Below are 24,007 nucleotides of genomic sequence, written 5' to 3'. Positions count from 1 at the left end.
CAAAAATAGCTCGCGACCGCAGTTAACGGTGCGACGCTCAGAAATACACGTATACATTTCTCCGTTCACGAACAACGTAAATTGCACCTTAACGACTTACAGAAACAATTTGAATACGAAAATTGTAATGGTAACAAAAAGTTAATTGATTTACAAATTTTGTAGTTCATTAAGTCTATGTTGATGGTCTTAGAGGAAACTTGTTTTTTTGCAAATTTGATTTAAAATGTATTTTCAATGGTATTAAGTTTTGCAATGTTGTGTGACAATATTTCTAGATGTTATAACAGGAAACATAACTCATAAAATATCTAAAGATAACATTATATAATGCTTATATAATCTAAGTGTTTAATTGACGAGCCATTAAACCTCCAATAAATATGTGGAGAATGCAACAATTAATAGACAATGCCGTTCGCAATTATTATTTAAATCAAAGAATTAGGTACGAGGAAGTAGTTTATAAATAAAAAAGTATTAATTTTTTTAAATGTCCAAAGTAAATGAAACAAACATACGAAGATACCTTATTAGCAGATTTGAGGTCACCTTTCTCTTTGTCTTTTCGTCCTGCTAATAATAAAATAAAATTTTATAAGGATGTCTCGTTAATTTGGTTAATACGTTTTGTTATGAACATCAATAGGCTTATGTAGAGAGGAGCAAGGACGAATGCGCTTGCGCAAGCTGTTTCAACGAAGCAATTTGCAAAGTTTTCGCTTTCGAGAAATACCGATGAGCTCTGGGAAACGCGACGGCCTTAAAATTTATATCAATGATGACATTTTCACGCGAAATCCTTTGTTTGTATCAATTCCGTGATTTCGTGACGATCTTGCTCTTTACCAATTTAGTACAATATTTAATGTCACACAGGAAACAATGAAAGCTAGCACTATAATCCTTTACTTGTAATAAATGTGTACCTTTAACACAAAATGTACCACATTCAATAGAATTTTAACTTAATTTCAGAAGATTTTGATATAATTCACAATTTCCTCAGCATGTTTCTCCTACATGTTAATGGTGAATTACATTACATTACGCAAACATTATGAAACGGATTGAAGTGATTCTTAAGAGTCTGGTCATGTTTTAAAGTATCAAATATATATTCAGGACGCGTTCATTAAATTTAATGTTACATAATGTTAGCGTAATTATATCATTTTAAACCTTTACCCTATATTACTATTCAAGACTTGAACGATGCCGTACACGTACACACGAGTCTACGAGATCGGAGATAGCCCAACAGTGAGATCTAATGAATAAATGAGAATGGTGATTCTTAATCGAAAGATTTTTAATTTATTTCTCGAATTTTTGTTTATAATTACGTGCTCGGTGTTAATGGAAAATATCAAAACGGAGAGTTATCTTGGATGTGTCGGATTAAATTTTGCCACATTCTGGATCAGCGTAGTATAATAAATCCCTCAAAAACAGAGAAAGCTTCAGACTAGTGGTGTGACATGGGATAGCCACCTTACACGTGAACGTTGAGAAATGTTTACGAAATAAAATTGTCAAGCTTAAAAGGCGTGTCGGGACACTAAAAGGTAATTAGTTTTGTCTGAGAAAAAAAATTCTCAGTAGCACTCCGAATGTGAAGTTGACCCGAGTCATAGAACGCACTTAAGGCCATTGGTCCTATGCTCTGAACTCTTTCCCGGTCATTTTGGATCATAAGATTGGAGGAGTTAAGATTGCATTTGAGTTTGTGCATACGTTTTTGTACAATGATACACATATCCTGAGCAGTTCATCGTTATTTATAAGATCATAATCATTGATAATTGATAAAAAAGTTTAGTATACAAACGATGTTTGATTAAGTGCCTTAGTAATTATTAAGAGAATAAGGAAAACGTTGTATCCACCGTATTTATATGATATTTTGATTGAAATGAGTTTTTTTTTGTTTAATTAATATCATTGGAAAAGTCTTGACCTGGATTTATAAATGTTCAAGGTTATATATGTCAACCAGCGATAGTTCATTTGTCGTGAGAAGTTTTCGGAGTAGTTCCCGGCGCTCACATAGTGTCTGCGAGTTGCCAGTTATTAATAAAAATGTTATCGATAACTTTTTATCGTTAAGTCCTATAAAAACAATTCTATTTAATTGATCTTAATGAAATAATAATAATAAAGCCAATAAAGTTCACGATAAAAGGTTTGATGTCCTCGCCGCGCGTCGGTCTCATGGTTCGTGGTTATTACAGTATTTTATTGAATAGTACATAATCACATAAGCTCCTTGACGGTAATGGTTTTAACCTAGATGAAACACTAATTCACTTTACGAATACTTCATTTAGATTTTATGACATTTTTTACAATATTTTATTTAATTGGCAATACTATTTTATTTTTTATGGTATAAGTTGCGCACGAAACGGGCCACCTGATGGTAAGTGGTCACCGTCGCCCATAGACAATGGCGCTGTAAGAAAGATTAACCATACCTTGGCGCATAGGTGATGACCTATGCGCCACCAACCTCGGGAACTAAGATGTTATGTCCCTTGTACCTGTAGTTACACTGGCTCTCTCACCCTTCAAACCGGAACACAACGATACTGAGTACTGTTGTATGGCGGTAGAAAATCTGATGAGTGGGTGGTACCTACCCAGACGGGCTTTTAAAAAGGCCTAAAGTAAAAAATACATATTAATTTTTAGTTCGATTAGGTCAAATTTTGGAAGCCGAATCAGAATCTTAGAGCTCCGACGACACACGTTTTCAAGAATGTAATAACGAACGAACAATTTACGAACAGCTCATCACACGCATGTATTGGCTTGACATGATAAGGTTACAAAAAACGTACTCTACGTAATAGTGGAGTGATTACGTAAAACTCAATTGATAATAGCATGATATTATATGTATTATGATGTATTCGATGGAATATTTTTGGCTGTTGTTATAATTTGAAGATAAGCAATGTCACGGTTACATTGTTGTTCTTAATGGATGATCTATTGTTTTGCAGTAACGATAAACCGTTACAGCCGACGTACTATTTTGATTAACCAAACATTATGGATTCGGCATAGTTGAGTACTATAATACTTGTTAAGATTGATTAAATTATAACTTCATACAGTTGTAAAAGTTGCCGAAGAAAGACCACCGTGGCGTGCATTTGGAGAGGCCTAAGTCCAGCAAAGGACGAATGTGGGCTGATGATGATGATGATGATACAGTTGTAATATCATCAATAGCTTGGTTACTTCTTATAACCTTGAAGGTATAGGTCAGTAATAAGCCATGATTTAAAGACAGTGTTATAAAGATTTCATTACAAGATCTAATCAAATGAAGTCTATTCCCTGATAAGGGATGAACTAAAATGGATTAACGTACTTATAAATCCAGCTCTTTTTCTGCCGCTGTCTTTGCTCGGTCGTTGGGGTTTCTTTCCAAACTGGTATTAGATTCAATGACTAATAAAACATTCTATGTTTTCATTGAATATATTTACATTCATACTCCTTTCTCGCCTAGAATATTTTTTGTGAGTACATTATGTAAATAGAAGTTACAACATAGTTGGATAAAGTTAATTTGAGAATTTGTAAAAAATTAATTAATAGTATAGCATACTTAAACCAACACCAACAGCTTTCATACATAATTTACTGTCTTTCGTCAATTCGAGTCTTCTAGCTTGACCGTTGAGAAATTCCTTCTTTACAGCCAATACTGTTTAAAATCCAGGTCAAGTTTACCACAAAAACGTATTGTCATCGAAACTGTAACAACGTATAAAATTTCAAGACTAAGAAAGGTTAAGAAAGGTTAAGAGGAAGTAGTTCTAAATCAGCTTGCATTATTTGACTAAAACTAACATACAAACACTGCAAGTTAAATAAAAGCTTGCAACAAAACAGATAGTTTAATAGTTAGTAAATTAAATACGCCGTGGAAATGGTACTGTAACGCCGTAGCATCTACTTCAATGGACACAACCTCATTCTATATACATATTCTTACTTTACATGTGAACAAATAATAAAATGATGTACAATAGAGATGCGATTTTAATACAATAACCGTAAAGACATTATTTCTGTAGCCATCTCGGTCATAACCTAGAAGATAAGGCACGTGCTAGAACCTGTACAAACTTCACCTGTTCCAATAAAATCTGTTTGTAGTCTGAACACAAGAAACTATTTTAATGTTGAAATTATTGCATATATGATTATTGAATTGTGAAATAAAAAAAATAAACAAACAGTGTTAGATCGTTTTACAAATAACGCAAAGAAAACGAAATACCATTTTATATATTCATGCTTATCAAGGCTTCAAAGAATTCAATTTTCGGCGCGAGAAAGTGGCGCCAGTCGTAAATATCATTAGAGCAATGTGTGGAATTCGTTTCGTTAACCACTGCACTGGTAAGAAAATAATAAATAAGATTATGTTAAGTCATATATATTTTTTTAGAGAAATCGTAACTGTTTTTTCCTCAAAGACCAATCACCTTTTTGTCTAATATTTTGAGCACAGTTGCAGTTTAATGTGCTCAAGGATAAATAAGAATATTTATAGTCATCTTTTCTCTGAATTTGCAAAACATATATTAGTTTAGATTTTATTTAGAATTTATATTTTTTATCCTTCAAAATTACGCAAATGGCTATGTTACGACTTTCCGTTTCACGTTTTTCGTGTAGTGTACTCTTAAGTATATATTTTCTACGAAATTAGTCTTACACGGTCATTGTAATTATATGACATCATACTGAAGCTACATGAGATTACATATCAATATCTTCTATGCTTACATGCCAGATATATTCCGTCCGATAGTTAATTTTTTTTATGAAAATTGGCCATTTATTTTATGCGTTACAATTAATTTGGTTGAAATATATTAATCAGCATATTTAAAAAAGAAACCTACTGCTCCAGGCTCAAGCAGGGCTGCTGGGGTAGGAACCACGTACACGAAAAATATGCTACTGCCACACAAAAATACTCTGATATTGCAGCGTTCCAGTATGAAGGATAATCCACACAATTGCCTGCACATGGAATATAATACTTCAGATCCCAAGGTTTTCAGTTCCAGTACTAATATCAATCAGTACAGGTGACTTCTTCTGCCTTTTGTCTAAAGCTTATAAGAGCCAAGTCATTAGAAACTGTTTATCCAAAACAATGCACGAGCAAAAAAAAGTCAGACAGAGAAATTGATTTCATTCATTACTTTCACCCAGTCTTGTTTGACGTGTCATGACACGGTTAATATACTTAGTAAATCGCTTTGATATTTGTTATAATTGATTTATGGACTTTCCATTTCTTTATATTCGACAGTAACAAATGTATGTATGTATGTCGTTCAATACATTCAAGTATTGTAGTTTTATTGACGTCATTTAAATATGAAATATGACAAACCAATTTTTCTTAATGTTTACGTTTGAATAAATAAGGAAAAAATATTGCTTTTAAATTATCTGTGTACAGTTCGTTATGCACGTATATTTCTTATTTAATTTTACCTTCAGTTTAAGGCAAAAGTTTCCACGGTAAATTGAAACACCATAAAATATCTTATCTAACTCATAATAATTACGTTAATCAATGATAAGAATTGTCTCGCTGGAAAAAATAGCGTAAATCTACATAATCTAAATTATGCTGTAATGATTTACGCTTATGTACAAATTTAAACGATGACTGTACAAGATGTACTAAATAAAGCAATTCAGAAGGACCGATGACGTACTTACATACTTTTTATTGCGTTTGAAAGGTCAAATTATTTATCTTTTCGTAACTGTATGTATATAAATTTACATCTAGTAAATTTAGATTTGAGTCCTTAAATTTATTATAATTTATATATTTTGAAAATAAAATGCTTAAAGTGTCTGTTCACATCACAAAAATATCATTCAAGCATGAAGACATGAACATAATCTTTTACCGTTTAACATGACACGAATAAACAAAAATTAAGAAAATAAAAATCCTCTTTGTCAAAAGTGGTGTGAAAACTAAATACGGAAAAATATCTGGAAAAAAAAAGTAGTTTTTCTTTTTTTCACCAACACGACATAAAATTGCATTGCCTTTTATACAATACGAATTTTTATTCTTTACGTAATTCATAAAATAACAATAAATATTGTATATCATTCTATGTAGCCTCGTTTGAATAAATAAGTTGTATTTTATGTAAAAGACGGAGGTGGCTTGATCGCATTCCTTTCGAGTTGGCTCAATATCAGGATACAATTGAAAAGAGTGAAGGATCGGTAAAATTATTATGATAAAATCGTCTTTACAAAATGGTCGGTTATTCGTATATTGACCGTATAGCCAATGCGTAGGCATATTACGTGCGACAAAACCAGTTATGGCTGTTGACTCAATAGCACAAAAGGAACTTTAAATCGCCGTTTGCTTCTATCTACGAGTATACCAAAGAGTTTACGGAGTTTCATTCAACTGAATATTTGACTCGATATTCGTGTCTTGTTTTGCAGTTATTACAACTACAAGATTATATAGATGATAAAAAAGTGGAGTTAATGCTTGTTGACTTCCAGGCAGGAGACATAACATACATATATTAACTAACATGACTGTATTTTTAGATGTTGAAAAAGAGTAACTACTGAGTTTCTTGCCCGTTCTTCTCGGTAGAATCTACATTCCGAACCGGTGGTAGCTTGTAAAAGCCTACTCGAATAAAGTATATTTTGATTTTGATTACCTACGCAATTTAGTTTTAAGTGCTAACTCTTCCATTATATATTGAGTAGCAATTCAATTGATCAAGGTTGTTTTGATAAATAAATAAAGTCTACAAGGAAATAAGTTTCAGGAACACTTACATTTGAAATAGTTTAGGTTTTCATTAAATGTTTTTGGGTAGGTCACTATAAAAACTACTTCGAAGTTTCCAAGTAATTTCCTTTAAAAGGTCTCTATTAGAAACTTTGAACTCGTGTTGTAACTATAATATATTTATTTTTATATAAACTACATTAATTATTGTCACCGGTTTGTACGTGTCTGACGGATATTTATCAAGCAAACTAATTATCTCAGCTTATTCACCTTCAAGTTGGTGGGTGTGTCAGACCGTCACGGATTATGCGTAGTTTACAATCTATACGAACACATTACACAGATTCTATGCCAATTTAAATACATCGCATTAACTTCGTCTTTTATACGAAAGTATATGGTAACGCCTGGGCGTAATCGAGAAACTAAATTTTAAACCAGTTCCCTCCTGTTTGAGCTAACAGTTTCCGCACACGTTTAGAATCGGTGACAATAGTATCTATTACAGTTTTGAAACACTATCATGTTTTAAATTTTAAAACTTTTTAGTCAAATGTAACTGTTGAGATTCAAGTATGTTGAAATCATCATTGCTTATTATTATCGGTATCTGTAAGTACATATATCTAAGTATAAATATCATCCATAATCAACTCATTATATGTGGTATTCAAGACACGTTTTTGCTTCCTGTAACCGTAGAGTATCAATTTCTAGATATATTGTATGCTAGCTGTCTGTCTGTATTTTAAGTCATCGTATCAATGAGTAAAAATAAATCATTAAAATGAAAATTCAATTTATTTTTATTTTTGTTACTAAATTTTTTATTAGTGGCAAGCACACAATCATTTACATTAACAATATCTCTTGCTATTCTCTCTCTTTCCTTTGACTTAAGATAGACTAAAGAGACTATATAACTAAATATATTAGTTTTATACACACGATGACTGCTTTGCCTACAGTTGCCATATTTTAGCATGAAGTTGTACTATATTCTACCTTAAACGAGCTATCTAATGCAAACATTTCAAATCGAACTGCTAGTTCCTAAGATTGGCACTATCAAACATACAAACTCTTTGACTTACAAAATCCTTGTAATATTACAGAAGAGGCATAAACTCTATGTTCCTATAACGTATGATTAGAATGATCTCTCAGTTTTATTCAACTCTCCATATTATCCGCCGCAGTTGAGAAGTACCTCGACTCTATTGTCATTATATCAATTAATTAGCCTTTTGTATGATTATATTATACAAAGGTTACATCTTCGTGATGAACTATAATTTTTTTCAATATTATCCTTATATAGTCACATCGAATGTTATCTGTTCATTATACACCTAATTACGATAGAGAATAGTTTTTTTTTATAATGTTTAATTGACTCGTTTATTATAAATGTATAAAAATGAAATACGATTTAATTCAAAATAATATTGCGATTGTTTGTTTTCGTGAGTCATAACTTGTGGTTTCAAATATATTTTTAAAATACAATGATATAATTTATGCGCCTTTAATTAAAGCCATTCATATTTATAGTAACTGCGATAGTACACAGCAAATATATTTAAATAAACAATATATTATATTATATATAAGCCGAAATGGCACAGTGGTCAGATCACGTGAATCTTAAACGATGACTATGAATTCAAACCCAGACAAACACGACTGAACTTTCATTTATAATTTATCCTGTGAGGTAACCGGCATGTTTCGGATATTAATTTTCCACATGTTTATCCACTAGAGTGAATTGTACCAGCGTGTTGGATATAGCTCCAAACCTTCTCCTCCTCCTACTGGGGCTCCTTAACCCAGCAGTGTTTTATATACAGGCTGTAACTTAATTTACTTTTATTTTATTATATTGTTGATTATTTTAAGTTGTTTTTATATTATTTCCTTGGTTACCGAGAGCATTTCAAACGCTTGTCACGTGATCCGTAAGTCGGTGACGTGGCGAGGCTATTTTTAGCCTCGGGCTGTACTACCTGTCAGAGAAAACAAACCAGTTTATAAAGTGGTATTTTACTGTCAGCAAAAAGATAAGATATTTTACTCCATTAAATTAAAAGAGAGTTATACATTAGATAGATGCTTGTAAGATTTTGCTTAGTAACTTTTTTATCATAGATATTTATTTGGCTGTATGCTTCTCTACCTTGGCGTACTACAGACGGTTATTATTGGCCTATATTCAGAACTTAATTATATAAACATTTATTTAATTTCCCAATGTTCAGCTCTCACATCAGAAAATTGACTTAGTTAAAAAAAACAAAGATGGACATTGCTTTAAGAACGAAATCATTAACATTTCACGAAAATATAAAAAATAAACTAAAACTCTAAATTTTAAATACATTTTATCTGTTCAAATGTATTCATTGCCATATTCATTTCGTTTTCCCAGTCATTGTATGGTAGAATGACCATAAATCGTGGATTTTTTTCTTGTCTACAACTTCGTTTACACCGTTCACTGTCGTATAAATTGCTTACTTACGTCATATTGCACTTTTTGTGAACACTAAGTTTTGTGCTTCGTGTAGATAAGTGCATGTTTGGTACGACGAAATATATTTTATAATCTGTGAAACGAGTGACACTATTTAGAGTGCCTTTATATGTAATTGAAGGGGACTGCCACCATTCTTAATGTTGTTCGTTTAATTTTATCATCCAAGTTATGATCCAAATTTAAATATGCCAAAAAGAGTAAATAAAATGTGTGTTACATTCAATGTCCTCTAAACGATTCTCATTTGCTTCAATTTTTGTCTACAATGAAACTGTATTTTTTTACATTATTTTCTTATTTTAGTCTTTTTAGAATCAACTATGTAAGTTGCGTTTTCTTATGTTAAATGACTTTTCAATTCGATGTATGAGATATGTATACCACTAATTTGGGTCAATTCAAGTTAATCTCAATTTAAATAAATATCTCATTAACTTAGTCCTCTAGAACAGTGTCAAGAATCAAGTTACGAATTTTTATTGTTTCTTGCGAAACGTGTTTTTTTGTGAAAGGATCTTGTTCTCAAAATAATCTTGGCATGAAGGCAAAGTCTCATAATTCTACAATCACTTTTGTTCTAATCGAAATTATGTTTGAATTTTCATTCAGATCATCGGGTTCGAATGTCGGAATTGTAATAATTATTGCAATTATATTCGAAAATAAATCTCGAAGCCATTGTTAATATCACACTGTTATGATGATATATAATGTTGTAGCAACGATGTCATAACCCTACAATAGTGTATAATTGGTCTTACAATATTATCAGATTAGACCAGTAATTTTACGATGACAGAGATAAATTTAATTGGATCGTTGCTATTTAATATGAGTATTATAGCGACAGTGAGATGATTTTGTGACTAACAGTTTAAATTAATCATTAATTAAATATTTATCAAGATTATTATGAAACCTTAGAGTTAAGAAATGATACATCTTACTTAAATGTATCTGAGCCTGCTTTGTAGAGTTTTATTGAAAACAATCCAATTGTTTTCGTATCACTCGGACACAGCCAAACAGTAAAATATGTTGATAATAATATCAACTTTTTTCTTAAATTTCTGTCGTAAATTTGCTACGACGACCAATTATTTGAAAATTATTTAATTACAGTGTTTAGATTTAGAGTTTAGTAAGTTGGTTTACCTATAATTAAATTGTAGTCTTTTCTATATTTACTTATTACAGTAAAACTAAGGGTTGTCATAATTTTACGCACGATCATAATCACTTCGAGTTGACTAAATCTAAAAAACGACCATTTTTGATATATGAGTACTTGAATTTCCAGAACTGTGTCGAATTTCATTATCCCTACGACGACAGAATCATATATAGGGTTACGTGAGTATTACATTGCCAAAATATTTTAAATCTTTTATTTTGTAGCGAAAAAATAATCTTCCAGAATTTACCTACCTGTGGTTTTCAGTTACATAACATTGAAGTCGTAAAGATTCGCACGATAGAATTCAATGATCGATGTATTTAATATCTATCGATGAATTATTTTAGTGTATGCCAAAACCAGTCAAAAATGATCTGTGCCAAGGGAGCCTTTCACAATGATTTCCCACATGCGAACTGGACTAAGGTTACCCAACGTAGCTCGTGACCAGCTACTTACAATCCATATCAAAATAGCACTCTAATGTTGCAGAACTAGTTCCGATCACGTCTTACACATAGATCACTCTCGAACCTTCTGTTATAAATATTGGCCTTATAATTTAATCAGATCTTTATTTCCCGTTTTTGATACAATAAATATGACTTCCTAATGTACATATGATGTTTACATAAACGCTCAAGATTGTCTTTTATCTTAATCTTTAGGATTTGATTTATAGAGCTTGGCTTAGAATTGTGCTGGACCAATGTTATTTACTATAAGTATAATTATTATCTAAGTCAATTTAAAAACTAACTTTAACTGGCCAAAGTTTTGTCAAAAATATGCGAATTAAACCACAGAAACCTAAAAAAAAACTTAAATATTCTTTAGAAAATTTTAACGGTACAAGGATGGCTCGGTGAATGAGTTGGTCCAACGCATATCTAGATGACATACAGCGCTGCGCGTAACGAAACTTTGGACTTTGGAGTGAACGTCAAAGTAGCGGCCAGCTGGTTAAACTTCGAAATTCGACAAAAAGCTACAGATACCGCAAGAATACTTTGGTTTTGTAAAATTATTTTGACATTTGGTAATATGTAGTATATTTTCCAGTATTTAATTAATTAAAAGTTTTGATTTGAATATTTTTTGTTGCAATTCGTTTTGAAATGAAATCCTCTCAATGAATCGATTCACCTTTAATTCCTGATTAATATGGAAGCTTTTATATATTAGCTCGCATTCATTATAAAAAAATCGTATCGTAAAAATCTTTATCGTAATATTATTTATTGTTTCTCTGTAAAAATTCAATGAATTCAACTGAATGCATTTACGTAAATGGGTTTCGAGAAAATGCTTAAACACCCAGCAAATATGGACGCTTGAACTATTATTCTAGTTACTTGTTTGCCGTTTCGCATTACGGTACATTCTATGGTCATACTTACGTGTTTGTTTCTACGTATTTATCTGAGCTACTGTGTTTACTATGCAAATGGACATTTTAATCATATTTTATTTTGTTCGTAACTAGTTAAGATTTATTCTCATAAGTGGCAATCGTATATATCCTTACTGGAGCAAAACTCAGGATAAAAAGTAGCTTGGATGTCAGTTTATTCAACGACCATGATTCACCAACCAATACGGTATTCTTGTAAATAAATTTCCCTAGTATAAATATATGTCTAACATTAAAACTCTCAGACGAAAACCAAATACGTAAGTTAGATTTTCAGGACGTGCCCTGATCCAAGGAGCATTGCCGCTTCAGCATGCTAATTCTGACCTTTGTCGGTTATCTTCGATCGTCTACAGTTTTCATCATTGTGAACTCTTACGTAGCGAACGAGATAAATATAGAGCATTGCTCTTTCCAAAGCTGAGTATAATATGAAAATACAGGCTTCATGAAAAAAAAGCTGGAATAGCATCAGTTGTATGGCAACTGTTGACATTTCTGGAATATTCTGAACTCAGAATAATTAGAACTATATAATAATTATTTATAGTTCATTTGACAATATGTCTTGTTCAATTGTTCATATTAAAGAAATATCCATATCTTTGTATTTTCCTTTTTTTTTTTAAATAAATCTCACGGTGTTTTTCATAGCTGTCGAAATTTTAATACGTATGATAATTATCTTAAACATGACAGCAATAAGGAAAATTATTGTAAATAAGGTTGAAACAATATCCATTATAATTGTTTAAAGTGCTGCTTACGCATATTGTTCATGCTCAAATATATATGTATGTACAATAATGTTTCATGACGCATGAATAAACAAATTTAAAGATATTGTTAATTTTATTGATTCTCTATAAGTAAATACACAATTGGTGTTGAATGGTCTGACACGAAACTACATGCATAAACTTTGGTAAATATTAGCACTGTAAGAATTATTCTTTACATTGTTAATGTATCGTCATCCGTGGGAGCTATTGTCCTTTGTGCCATAAATACGTACCTAAATCTAACTTGCTGATTGGTGAAGGATATCATTGAATAGACGAGCGGGTAGAGGTACCAAACGAGTTTGCTACCATCTAGATCAAAATATACTTTATTAAAGTAGGTTATACAAGCACTTTTGAATTTTCATTTTACAGAATTGTATTAAACGTTAATCTACCACTGGTTCGATATGTGGACTCTACCGAGAAGCATCCGCAAGAAACTCAGTAATTGTAGTAAGGCAGACGATACAATAATTGTATCGCCATTGAGGTCATCTGATAATTAAATCACGAGATATCTACCTCGTGTTACTCTAGCGGGAACTTCAAGAGCTACCAGTAAGCTAGTCTAGTAGTTTGAAGAGTTGAAAAGAACAAGAAATACAACAAAAGACCATTCGTTTTGACAAGAAATTGTCAGGGACAGGGATACCGTTTATTTCAAAATGCTAGTAATGATTGGACTTAAATAGAACTTTAAACCGCTTGTGATTGCGCAAGGTCAAGTATTGTGCGTTTAAGCTGAGCCTTGCACTTACCTTGTTCACTCGGTAACCTAGATACTACCTAGATAAAGTTCTGTTGCAACAATCACTTTAATTTCTTGATTGATTGGTGACATTTCCGCAAATTATTATTTATAACAAGCATGGATCCCTATATTGTATTCATAGATTTAACACCTAACTCACACTTTCTCCTTATCTCACAAACATTGTCAATATAAGATTCTCGATAATGCCTCCTTCATGGGATCCAAATTCGTTCCAAACTTTTGCGTTGTGTCATAAAGGCCTTTCGTGCATAATAATCGAAATGACTAACCTAAACAACATAAGAACCAGCATTGTTTCTTAACATTGAAACAAGTAACGTTTAGTAGGTGATATACAACATTTGGACATACGTCCTATAGGCCTTAACTGTAATAACTAGTAATGATATAATAGCACAATATAATTTCTTTAATTTTGTTTATGTTTTCATCGTGGTTTAAGGTAAAAAAATAGTTCCACTAACCTTTGAATTTTGCTGACATCAAAGACAAGATAGACAATATTATAAAAAATAATATTTAAAGCTCATCACTCTTCCCGATGACATAGACTTTTGTGCATACAATGAATTTGATTATAACTTTATTCCTTTTTTAAAAAAATAGCAATGCCCTATTTTAAGGAATTACTAATAATATATTGGTGTAAAACATAAAGTAAAGCATATCCTATTGTATTATATTGTACCATATTAACAGTTCCAAAAATACATTGTTTCCTTTACTACTTCTGTGTGGTGTTTTTAGGTAACCTTAATATAATCAGCGTTAAAGGCTTACTGCATAATTAATGCCTTTAAATGGTACAAATGGTCAGAGGTAAGGTTTGGCCTCGGCGGACGGAAGACAATGCTTCGAGATAGAAACCGACAAGGAAACCGACGGTCATTTAGATAATCTTCTAACAATTTGGAATAATAATGTACCAATTAGTGTCATAAATCATTGTCAATTTCAAGCATGGAATTGAAATCGCACGAAGTTATAACGATACAAATAATTGCCTTTATTATGTTCTCTTATGGCTATTAAGGCAAACGGATTATTTAATTGAACGGTTATGGAGACTTGTAAAAGATTTGTGGTGTTAGTCTTGTCTCGATAACAATCATTAATTATTATACTGAAGATAAGAATATTGAAAAGGTAGACCTTAGTCTGAATCTTCTTGGTCCTGACAAGTTCGAAATCAGCAGCTTTTGGAATTGACAGGACTAAGAATTCAGTTGGTCAGTATCGGGAGTGTCAGGATGTAGTTGGCCGTGATGAATTGCCATTCCATCAGACTATGAGAACTAATATTGTAAAGTAAAGGGATGGTACCGAACATTATAGTGAAGCAACAAAAGTGAACACCACGACAGCGCAAAACGATACGCCATTTTTGGACGCTTTAACTTATAAGAAAGTGTGTTAGAAAGAAGAAACAGTGAGTGCCTCTGCTTGAGCATTTACTACCTCCTGCGTATTATTATTCTCCGCTAAGAACGGCAGCCATGACCGTAATAATTCAGGAGGACATCATCATCATAGTCTAACGAGATATATACAATGATTTGCCTTATTTCATAGAACTCTTGTTAATGAACTGTTTTCTTATATAGCAAACATATGTCGTTTAATTAAATGCATTAAAAAAACCGTGATGCTATTAAAATATTTGAATATTATACAATATATTTTTTTAAATATTTCCTTAAGTTCTTTTAAGGTCGTGGCGATGAAAATATTCCTTGTTCATGTTTCGAATTAATCCTTAATATATTAAAATTTCATAATATCCACTAAGAAAAGTAAATCATTTTCATTTTTTACAATATCTATTGTCAAATTTCAATAAGGTCATAAACGACTAAGCCCTCGATATAAATAGAATAGGATTATTAACTCTACTAATAGTTAGAATAAAGTTGATTTTGCATAATAATTACCAATATGTATAACAGTCATGACGTGATATATCTCGCGTCAAAGGATTCGGGCTGTAGGCGCGCTGTTGCAATTTCACATAGCATTGTTGTTCAGTTTAGTAATTAAGTAAGTTCGCATTGTTCTGTTTTCCATCGCAGCCATTGTTTTAAGATTTCCAATTTTCTTATTAAACATTCATCAGATAAGTGTTTATGTAACATTTCATGTATTCGTAACGTGCAGTTTGTCGTTGATTTTAAAATGTCTTAAAAAAAGTAATGTTATATCTTCTATGCTTTCTGTTCTATTAGTGATGTAACTTTGATGATTACTTTTGCGTACGACCGCACTGCCTAACTAAAAAAAAAAAAACGAGAAGTTTTCTTTGTATATCTGTCTTATGATATTATATTTATTACCCGTAGTCATCCGCGGTTTTGTTCGCGTTTTAGGGGTTTAGTATCATTTATGCCTTATCCTTCCTAAATTCGATTCAGTGGTTCAGCCATATTAATATACGAGTACAAGTAGACCGTTGAATCTACCCATCGAAACGTTGACGGATAGATAGTTACTAACATTTGTTAAAAATCAGCATGAATTAATAATAATATTCGTTTAGGAAACCTGTAACAATGTACGAAGGCCATTTGACAAAGTGTAGGTTGTCCTATTAGCCGTATAAATAGTTATCTTGCTCGTAACGAGTTGCCGCATGTAATGCGCTTTTTACACCCGACGTCACAATACAAATTGCAAAATATATATTTACAATCACAATAGCATCAGATTCGAAGGTCTTCTGTGCGTGTGCAGAATGCTGATACGTACGAATATGTTTGTAACAGATGTTTGTTTACGTGGATATAAGATTTCAAGATAATGATGTAAATTTTACTGAAGTTATATGTCAATTTTGCAATTGATTTTTTATTTAGTTATTTATTAAACTCGTTTCCAATGTGGAACATATTCGTCTTTTTTTTTCAAATCTAATTGCGCGTACGCGGGGAGATATAAGAATTAGTTATCTCCTGAAATCTGCATCTTATTTTCAAATTCAAACATTAACAATTTTAAAGTCATAAAAACTAACTTTCGAGTTCAAATGGTGTTAGTGATAAATAAAAAATAATAAAGGCAAGTGGAGATATACTTTTTATATCTATAGGAAATGGAGTCCAAAATTAAAAGTGCTTTTTTTCAGATAAGTTTCGGAACTTTTTTATACAAGTAAAGTATCTAAAATCGAGCAGTAAAGAAATCTCTAAAAACCTCCCTCGTTGAGGGATGATAAAAAAAATTAAACCTTTGTTTCAAAATTTAGAAAATTCCGAAACTTATTTCACAATTCGCAGTTAAAGGTCTCTTTTCTTGGACTATATACGAATATATTTAGTACGTGTGTTATGTATTTGAAAATTGCACTAAAACTGTTACGTTTTCTAAGTAAAAAAAAACAATTATATTTATATAAATATTTTTAAATTCTTCTTGCAACATGATACCTTTGTTGAGTTAAAAATTCAAACATTTCTATTCTTGTAACATACTGCGTCATAATCCAATTTAAACGCGGAATTCCGAAATAAGGCGGTCACTTGACTATTCAAAGAACGTCTCAAAGACATCACACTCAGCATCGATTTTAGCATGGACGATATCTATATATATAACTTGGAACTTTGTCAAATCAAAATGACATTTAACTCAGGCCTTTTTACTTGAAAATAATGGAAAATACTCAACCTTAAATAGGAAATTGCGGCGGAAAACTGGCGACATTTGATTGGCATGAATTTAGACTACCAATAACAGAGTTCCAAGATTCCCAAACAGGTATCAAAAAATCTGTAGGGAGTTTTTTCATCAATTCTAATATTAATTATATTTGTCGATCCTACATTTCGATGGCAGGAGGGGTAAAAATAAACAAACCTTACATTAACATATTACATGGAATTTGCTATTAACTCTGCTATATTATGCAACAAACAATTCTTTTTTAAAATATATTTATTAATAATATAACTTTTACTTTTAGTTCCGCTAAGAACTGTGAATGTAGGCCACATTCAAAAAGTTATTTTTTCACGAATCAGTCACCATTCAGGTTGTTTATTTATCTTAATTTCTGCGATTAAAAATGTAATAACATACATACATATATCATGAACATCCTCCCTAATGTTATAAATGCATATTTTGTTACGTTTTCACATCTTAACTTCTCAACCGATCCTCATAAATATCATCATACGTTGTAAGGGGTTAAGTAAAGTACCTGGGCATAAATTCTACTAACGAATTGTCACTTTATTGACCCTCACGATTAAGGTTTATTTTTGTGTGCAATAGTCGTAGTTGCATCGAGATAGAAGAATATAGTAGAATTGTCCCCAGACATCTTACATGCGAGCGAAACCTCGGGCGGAAACTAGTTCATAATTCAATCGAACAATATTTGAAAAAATGTTTCGTTTCTCTTTTAATTGAACTTAAGTTCTTCAATCGGATAGTAATTAAGCAATTATGTTTCATGAAATTCGTAATATGATACGCTTCATTGCTGTGTAATTCAAGGCGCAGGCGCGGGGCTCATTCAATCGCTTCTGAATCCTTATGCTGTGTCATTGAATGATATGATATTTTTATCATATTTTGTAATTGATCAAGTTATTCAGACATGTAAAGAAAACGATATATAATAGTATCTATGTATTTATATTTTTTATTGAAAATATATAGGCATACAGGCAAATCGTCCACCACATCGTATGTGTTCACCAAAGACAGTGGCTCTGTTAGATATATGAACCTTCCTTCACATCGTAAGTGCGCCAACAATCTTGTGAACTTATGTGTTAGATCCCTTCTGTCTGTAATTACACTGGCTCACTCACTCTTCATATCGGAATACAGCAATAATAAATATTGTTGTTTGGCGGTAGAATGTCTAGTCTATTTCCTTGAACAACATTTCAGCTTAGTTTTATAAAAGTTGTGTAACAATTAATATGTATTTTTTTTTTATAATTATCTTTTAAATGAGGTAACAGACTCGAGACAAACGAATAAAAAAAATGACCCGGTTCTATTAAGTCATGAATGATTATTATATCGCCAGACTGTACCCTTATTCGATATGAAAACTACAAAAGAAACTGAACATGCTGTATAATGTCAAAAGTAACTTAATAAGTAGATATATATTTAGACTAGACTAGCTGCTAAGCTTCAATGTCATGTAAATTCTCGTTTTTACTGTCGTTGTAATGTAATAGTGATCGAAGAATTGTATTTTTAAATAGCATTGACGACTAATGTCACGATTAATAAGGGAAGAGCTGTTTGAAATTGAATTGTTCAAGTAATTAATTATCGATTTACGATTTCTAATAGAAAAATAAACATATTTTTGATAAATAAATACTGAAACGATTAAGCCCAACACTATCTGTCGGTATCAACGCGTTTATTAGTGTTTCAGATTTTTTTTATAATTAATAGAAATATTAAAGTGTGTTCTACTCATTATACCGTACACGTGACAGAGGTGAAGCGTTTTTGCGTCAGAAACGTTTCACTTAAACGTTAAATTTATTAACGACCTGTGCAACGATGTTTCTCTTATTTGTAATATATTGGGGGGGGGGTCTGTAATTAAAGGTCAATCGCTTGAGTCAGAAGAACAGGCGTATCTGACTTTCCTGACGAACAGGCCATTTTATTGTACTTTTTTATTTACATAACCACATATTAAATAAAATTTTTAGATATTATCTCATAGAACAATTTTAATTTCACGCTAATTCTTATTTTTTTTATATTGTTGTTTCCTAATTCTAATTCTTATTCTATTACGCTAATTCTTATTTTTTTTATATTGTTGTTTCCTAAAATAGTTGCCGTTAGTAAAATAGATTATGAATATACATATGTATATCTGTGGTCTAACGCTAATATCCTGACTTTAGATTGTCTTACTGGGACATTAGTATGCCTTTTACAATGTTAATACTCAATATTTATATACAAACTGCGTATGTATATTTAGATATAACTTTATATATAAAATCCTTATGTGATTATATAAATTTTAATTACTTAAGAAAAATATATATGTATAGAAATGATCATAAATACATTGTTTTTCATTCATGTAATAACGTTAATTGCCATTTTAATCGCCTCGACGTTTAATTTGTATTTATAGGTACCTAGTTAAAGACTACAAAGATATTTTCGTTTAAATTAAACTACCTTGAACTTAAATAAAATTATTCATACTCGGTGAACGTCGTTATGTACACTCATGCTGTAATTAAAACATAATTTGCCTATTTATCTAAAGTATATTAATATATGTTATAAATATCTATATGTATGTATAAAATATTAAATGACAACCTCCTGACTGACTGACTATGAATCACTGGCTTAAATTATAGGAGAGGATTTTGCGAAAATCAGTGGGCACCACACCATCCAACCGACACGTTCATCAGTGTCCTGTTAAAAACGATAATGAAAGAAAGTTTAACTTAAGTTTAAACTGTCTGGGTGGGTACCATAAATTCATCAGGTATTCTACGGCCAAGCAGCAGTACTTATTGTTAGTATTATTGTGTTCCACTTTGAAGGATGAATGACCAGTGTAACTACATGTACAAAGGTCTTTTCATGGAATGGTTAAAATTGACATTGTCGACGTCGTCGAAGACAATGGTGCACCAATGGCTCGTCTATATACTAATATACTAAAAGTGAAATATTTTGTTTAACATTCCGCGATCGAAGCCGCGATGCATTCTTTTTATGTTCAAATAAAATAATATATTTATACGATGTTGTCTAGTACATCGATGATGATTTGATTCTTATACGTCAGTCAATTAACATATAAGTTGCAAATAAAAGTCGACCTGAAATGCACATCATTATACTCTGGGTAAATAGTAATTTGGTAACTTTTAATATCAGATGTAAAAGAAATCGAAAATCCAAAAAAAAAAAAAACATTTTTTTAAATAAATTTAAGTTTAATCAGTAATATATGTATGTAATATAATATTTTTATTATTTATAACAGGAATCGCTGTCAGAATGGGAACGTGGAGCGGGTGACGTTCAGGCGCCGGCGCCGATAGCGGGCGCCCAAGGGCGCAAGTGGAGCATGCGGAGTGTGCATGCCCAAGACACAGCCACGGACGAGACTTCGCATGTCACTAACTCCACTGACTCGTGTAAACTTCTCGTGGTAAGTAAAATATATAATACAGGAAAAAAATATCTTTTCTTTAAGTCTGGTTGTTGGTTAAATGGGCTACATGATGGTAAGTATCCACCACCGCCCATAGACAGACAGTGGTACTGTAAAAAATATTAGCCGTTCCTTTCAAACCAATGCGTCCCCAATCTTGAAAACCCTTCTCTGCCCTCCAAACAGTAACACAGTAATACTAAGTACTGTTGTTTGGCGGTAGAATATCTGATGAGTGGGTGGTATCTACCCAGAGAGGCTTACACAAAACATTACTAAGAAAGACTACTTCTGGTTCTGAAATAAAGCATCTTTGGATGGTGTTGAGAGTTAAATATCAAATTCCTAAAGAAACTTTTTGCTCAAAGATTTAACATCTATGACATGTTCGAAATTGCATACGTTTTACTTTTTATATCTCATGGCAACCATTATTACGTCATTGGTTTTGCTAATAAGTCACCTCAGATTTGCGACATCGGTAAGACATGTTTAATTCTTATTTCGCTGATACTCATTACAACTATTATATTAAGCTTTTTGTTTAAAAATCGCTAATTGAACTAAAATAGCGTCTAGCTTCTTCGATGATCAAAATATCGAAGCGTGAACCAGGTTCTATTGTTAAAACTGCACACATACTGCTCAGAATAAATATTTGAGTGTTAATAAGTATTACGTAATCAATAAAAACGACTGGAACGAGCTACGTTTATTCATATTTTATTGCGTGATTAATTATGTGACAGATTTTAGACAGAGATAGAATATAATCAGATAGTTTTTGCTCCTTCTGATATGTTAATTAACTAATTAATCAGAGAGAAAGAGAGAGCAAGGAAACTTGCTTGCGTCATATGCCATTATGCTAGATATAGATGAGTATGTCCAATCAGAATTAGTACTTTTGGAGTAAGTTTCAAAAGAAAGTCAAAAGGAATATTACCAGGTATGGGAAAATTATTCGCTGCTCTAATACCGAACGATACGCTTTGTACGAATTTTCTAGAATGCCATTTTAAAGATATACGATACGGACACAAAATGATATTGGGAATTACGGCATCAACATCATGAACCTGTCCAGTCATGACAAGATGTTGTGTGGGAGCAACTCCAAAGTTTGTAGATATTCAAATTTGATTCACAAATTTACGCCTCGCCATGTTGCATTTTTGTTTTTTTCGACTCTTCAATTCCTGTCCATTGGGTACTTTTCAATCTTTACATTTTAAACTCAAAAATAAAACTGCTCCTATAGTTGGTAGCAGAACAACCAGATAGCTTACAGTTTGAAAACAATTTAGAACAAAATATAGAACACCAATTTTCTCCGATCATAAACTCAAACGTTGAGCATGGAAAATTTACCTCTCAAACTCAAATAATATCTATCAACGTAGCGATGAATTGATACATTGATGCAGGCAACTGTTTCGTGACTAATTGAGTTTCATGAACACCGGGGTTAATTGGTGTTAACACGACTGTACTCGAGGCGTCTAGATCCTTCGAGGCAATAACGAAATCAACATTACGGAACGCGTAAGAAAAACCGTATAATTATATAAATCTCGTCTATGTCGGCTTCGAAACTGGTTCGGTTATATATCTCTATTGCTTTTTGAAGTTTGAAGCAAATAAAACTGTGAGAGAGGATTTTAATATCATATGACTTTTTGGGTGTATTTTCTATAAAATTGGTCATACTTTAGTATAGTTTCCACAGAAAATTTTGATTAATTAGGCATATTTCTCTATATAGATGGTAATAACATTTTGAGTTAGTATTCGTTGATTTCCAAGCAGGATAAGGAATAATTCAATTGTATTTAATAAAATATATAACTAATTATCGGTAAAGTGTACTTACTGAGTTACTAATTCTTCTCGGTAGAATCTACATTTCGGTGTTAGCTTAAACTTTAATTTAATCCTGTACAATGATTATACAAAAGTACCTACTCGCAAAACTCAACAGGTATATTTTAATTTTTAACTAGTTTTCATACTATGATAAATGTGTTTAGAACTCCCTAATTCGACTATTAACTTAATTTGTGTGGTAATGTTATGACGTCAGTGCAGCTCATAAATAAGTTTTTATTACCACGGCAAATTATGTAAATTGATTATTTAAGCCCATTAAAATATCACCTTCAAGATCTCATGATTGTTTGTTACTTGTCTTTGCAAACGAACCTTTTAAACTAGTTTTTATGTTTTCAACTCAAACTTATAAACTTTTAAATATTTTTGTCTTATTATAAATGTCCAGAACATTCGTTCGATTTTTTATTAATACGATTTCGCTAATGTCTCGACGCATGGCAAACATTTGTTATTATATTATATGAAATTTATAATCGTTATCCTCCATCCTTTGGCTACACAATACTCTAATGGCCCAGGAGTCAGAATTTTTAAAACAAAATGGACGTTTTACATAGCATTTTAGAAATATGGCAGTATGTTTCTTCATAAACAGTTTCCTTTTTGAAAATTGTAACTCTAAGAAGTGTAATTTTAATTTACAGTACATTGGAGAATCGAAGACACCGATATGGCGGCTATCGTTGTGTGGAGGGAACGCAGCAGCGGTGGCAGCGAAGGCTGGTACCAAGCTGCTACCACCAAAGATCCGCATAGCTTGGAACCCACCCTCCACGCCTTACCATCACACTGAGAAACTACGACTAGTGGTCACGGCCGTTAATAGTGGTAAGACTAATAATATTAATATAGCTTATAGGAAAGTAGTTAGTTGTTTGGGTCAGGTTGGAATGAAGCGATGCACGTTCTTGTTTGGAAAAGGATAAACCGTATCCTTGTTAAACAATAGCTGTGACTAACAGAGCACAGTCATTCCTGATTGTTATTAAAAACATTTGCTGTAATAATCCTTCATATATATCTATTCACTCACAAAGACGCGCCCCTTCACGTCAAATTGTCGGCTAACATTAGTATCGTGACGCTCATTGGTTAAAATGCCTTTGTGTGCGTGAGACGACTAAGAGATATATTTTGTTAAGATTGGATTATATTCCTAAAGTTTATTACATTAAAAATTCCTTTAGATCTCCTTATCCTTATTTTTAATAATTTTGGGTAAAAAATTGGTGTTTTATAAAAAATATAGATTTATTAAATGAAAATATACATTTTTAACGATAAATCGCCTGACACGAGGAACCTGACGCGTCTGACAATTTAGTGGAATCTCAATCATCCTGTAAATTTATCACCAAACTTAAATCTGAGTCGAAGTAACAAATGTTATTTTTAACTTCTTTAACGTGATTAAATTC

The 24,007-nt window shown here is 31.8% G+C and overlaps 1 protein-coding gene across 1 annotated transcript in view; it reads left to right on the top strand.

The window, feature by feature from the left end:
* Positions 1 to 24,007, top strand: part of LOC113404441 (uncharacterized) — a 47,207-nt gene that overhangs the window by 20,310 nt on the left and 2,890 nt on the right. The window contains exons 3-4 of the mRNA XM_026645324.2: positions 20,526 to 20,693; positions 23,234 to 23,417. Of these exons, the coding sequence (XP_026501109.1) occupies positions 20,526 to 20,693; positions 23,234 to 23,417 (352 nt within the window). The remainder of the gene's footprint in view (positions 1 to 20,525; positions 20,694 to 23,233; positions 23,418 to 24,007) is intronic.

This window comes from Vanessa tameamea, chromosome 5, assembly GCF_037043105.1.
Source record: "Vanessa tameamea isolate UH-Manoa-2023 chromosome 5, ilVanTame1 primary haplotype, whole genome shotgun sequence".
NCBI lineage: Eukaryota > Metazoa > Arthropoda > Insecta > Lepidoptera > Nymphalidae > Vanessa > Vanessa tameamea.
Note: the sequence above shows the minus strand (reverse complement) of the source record. Positions and strands in the feature narration are given on the sequence as shown.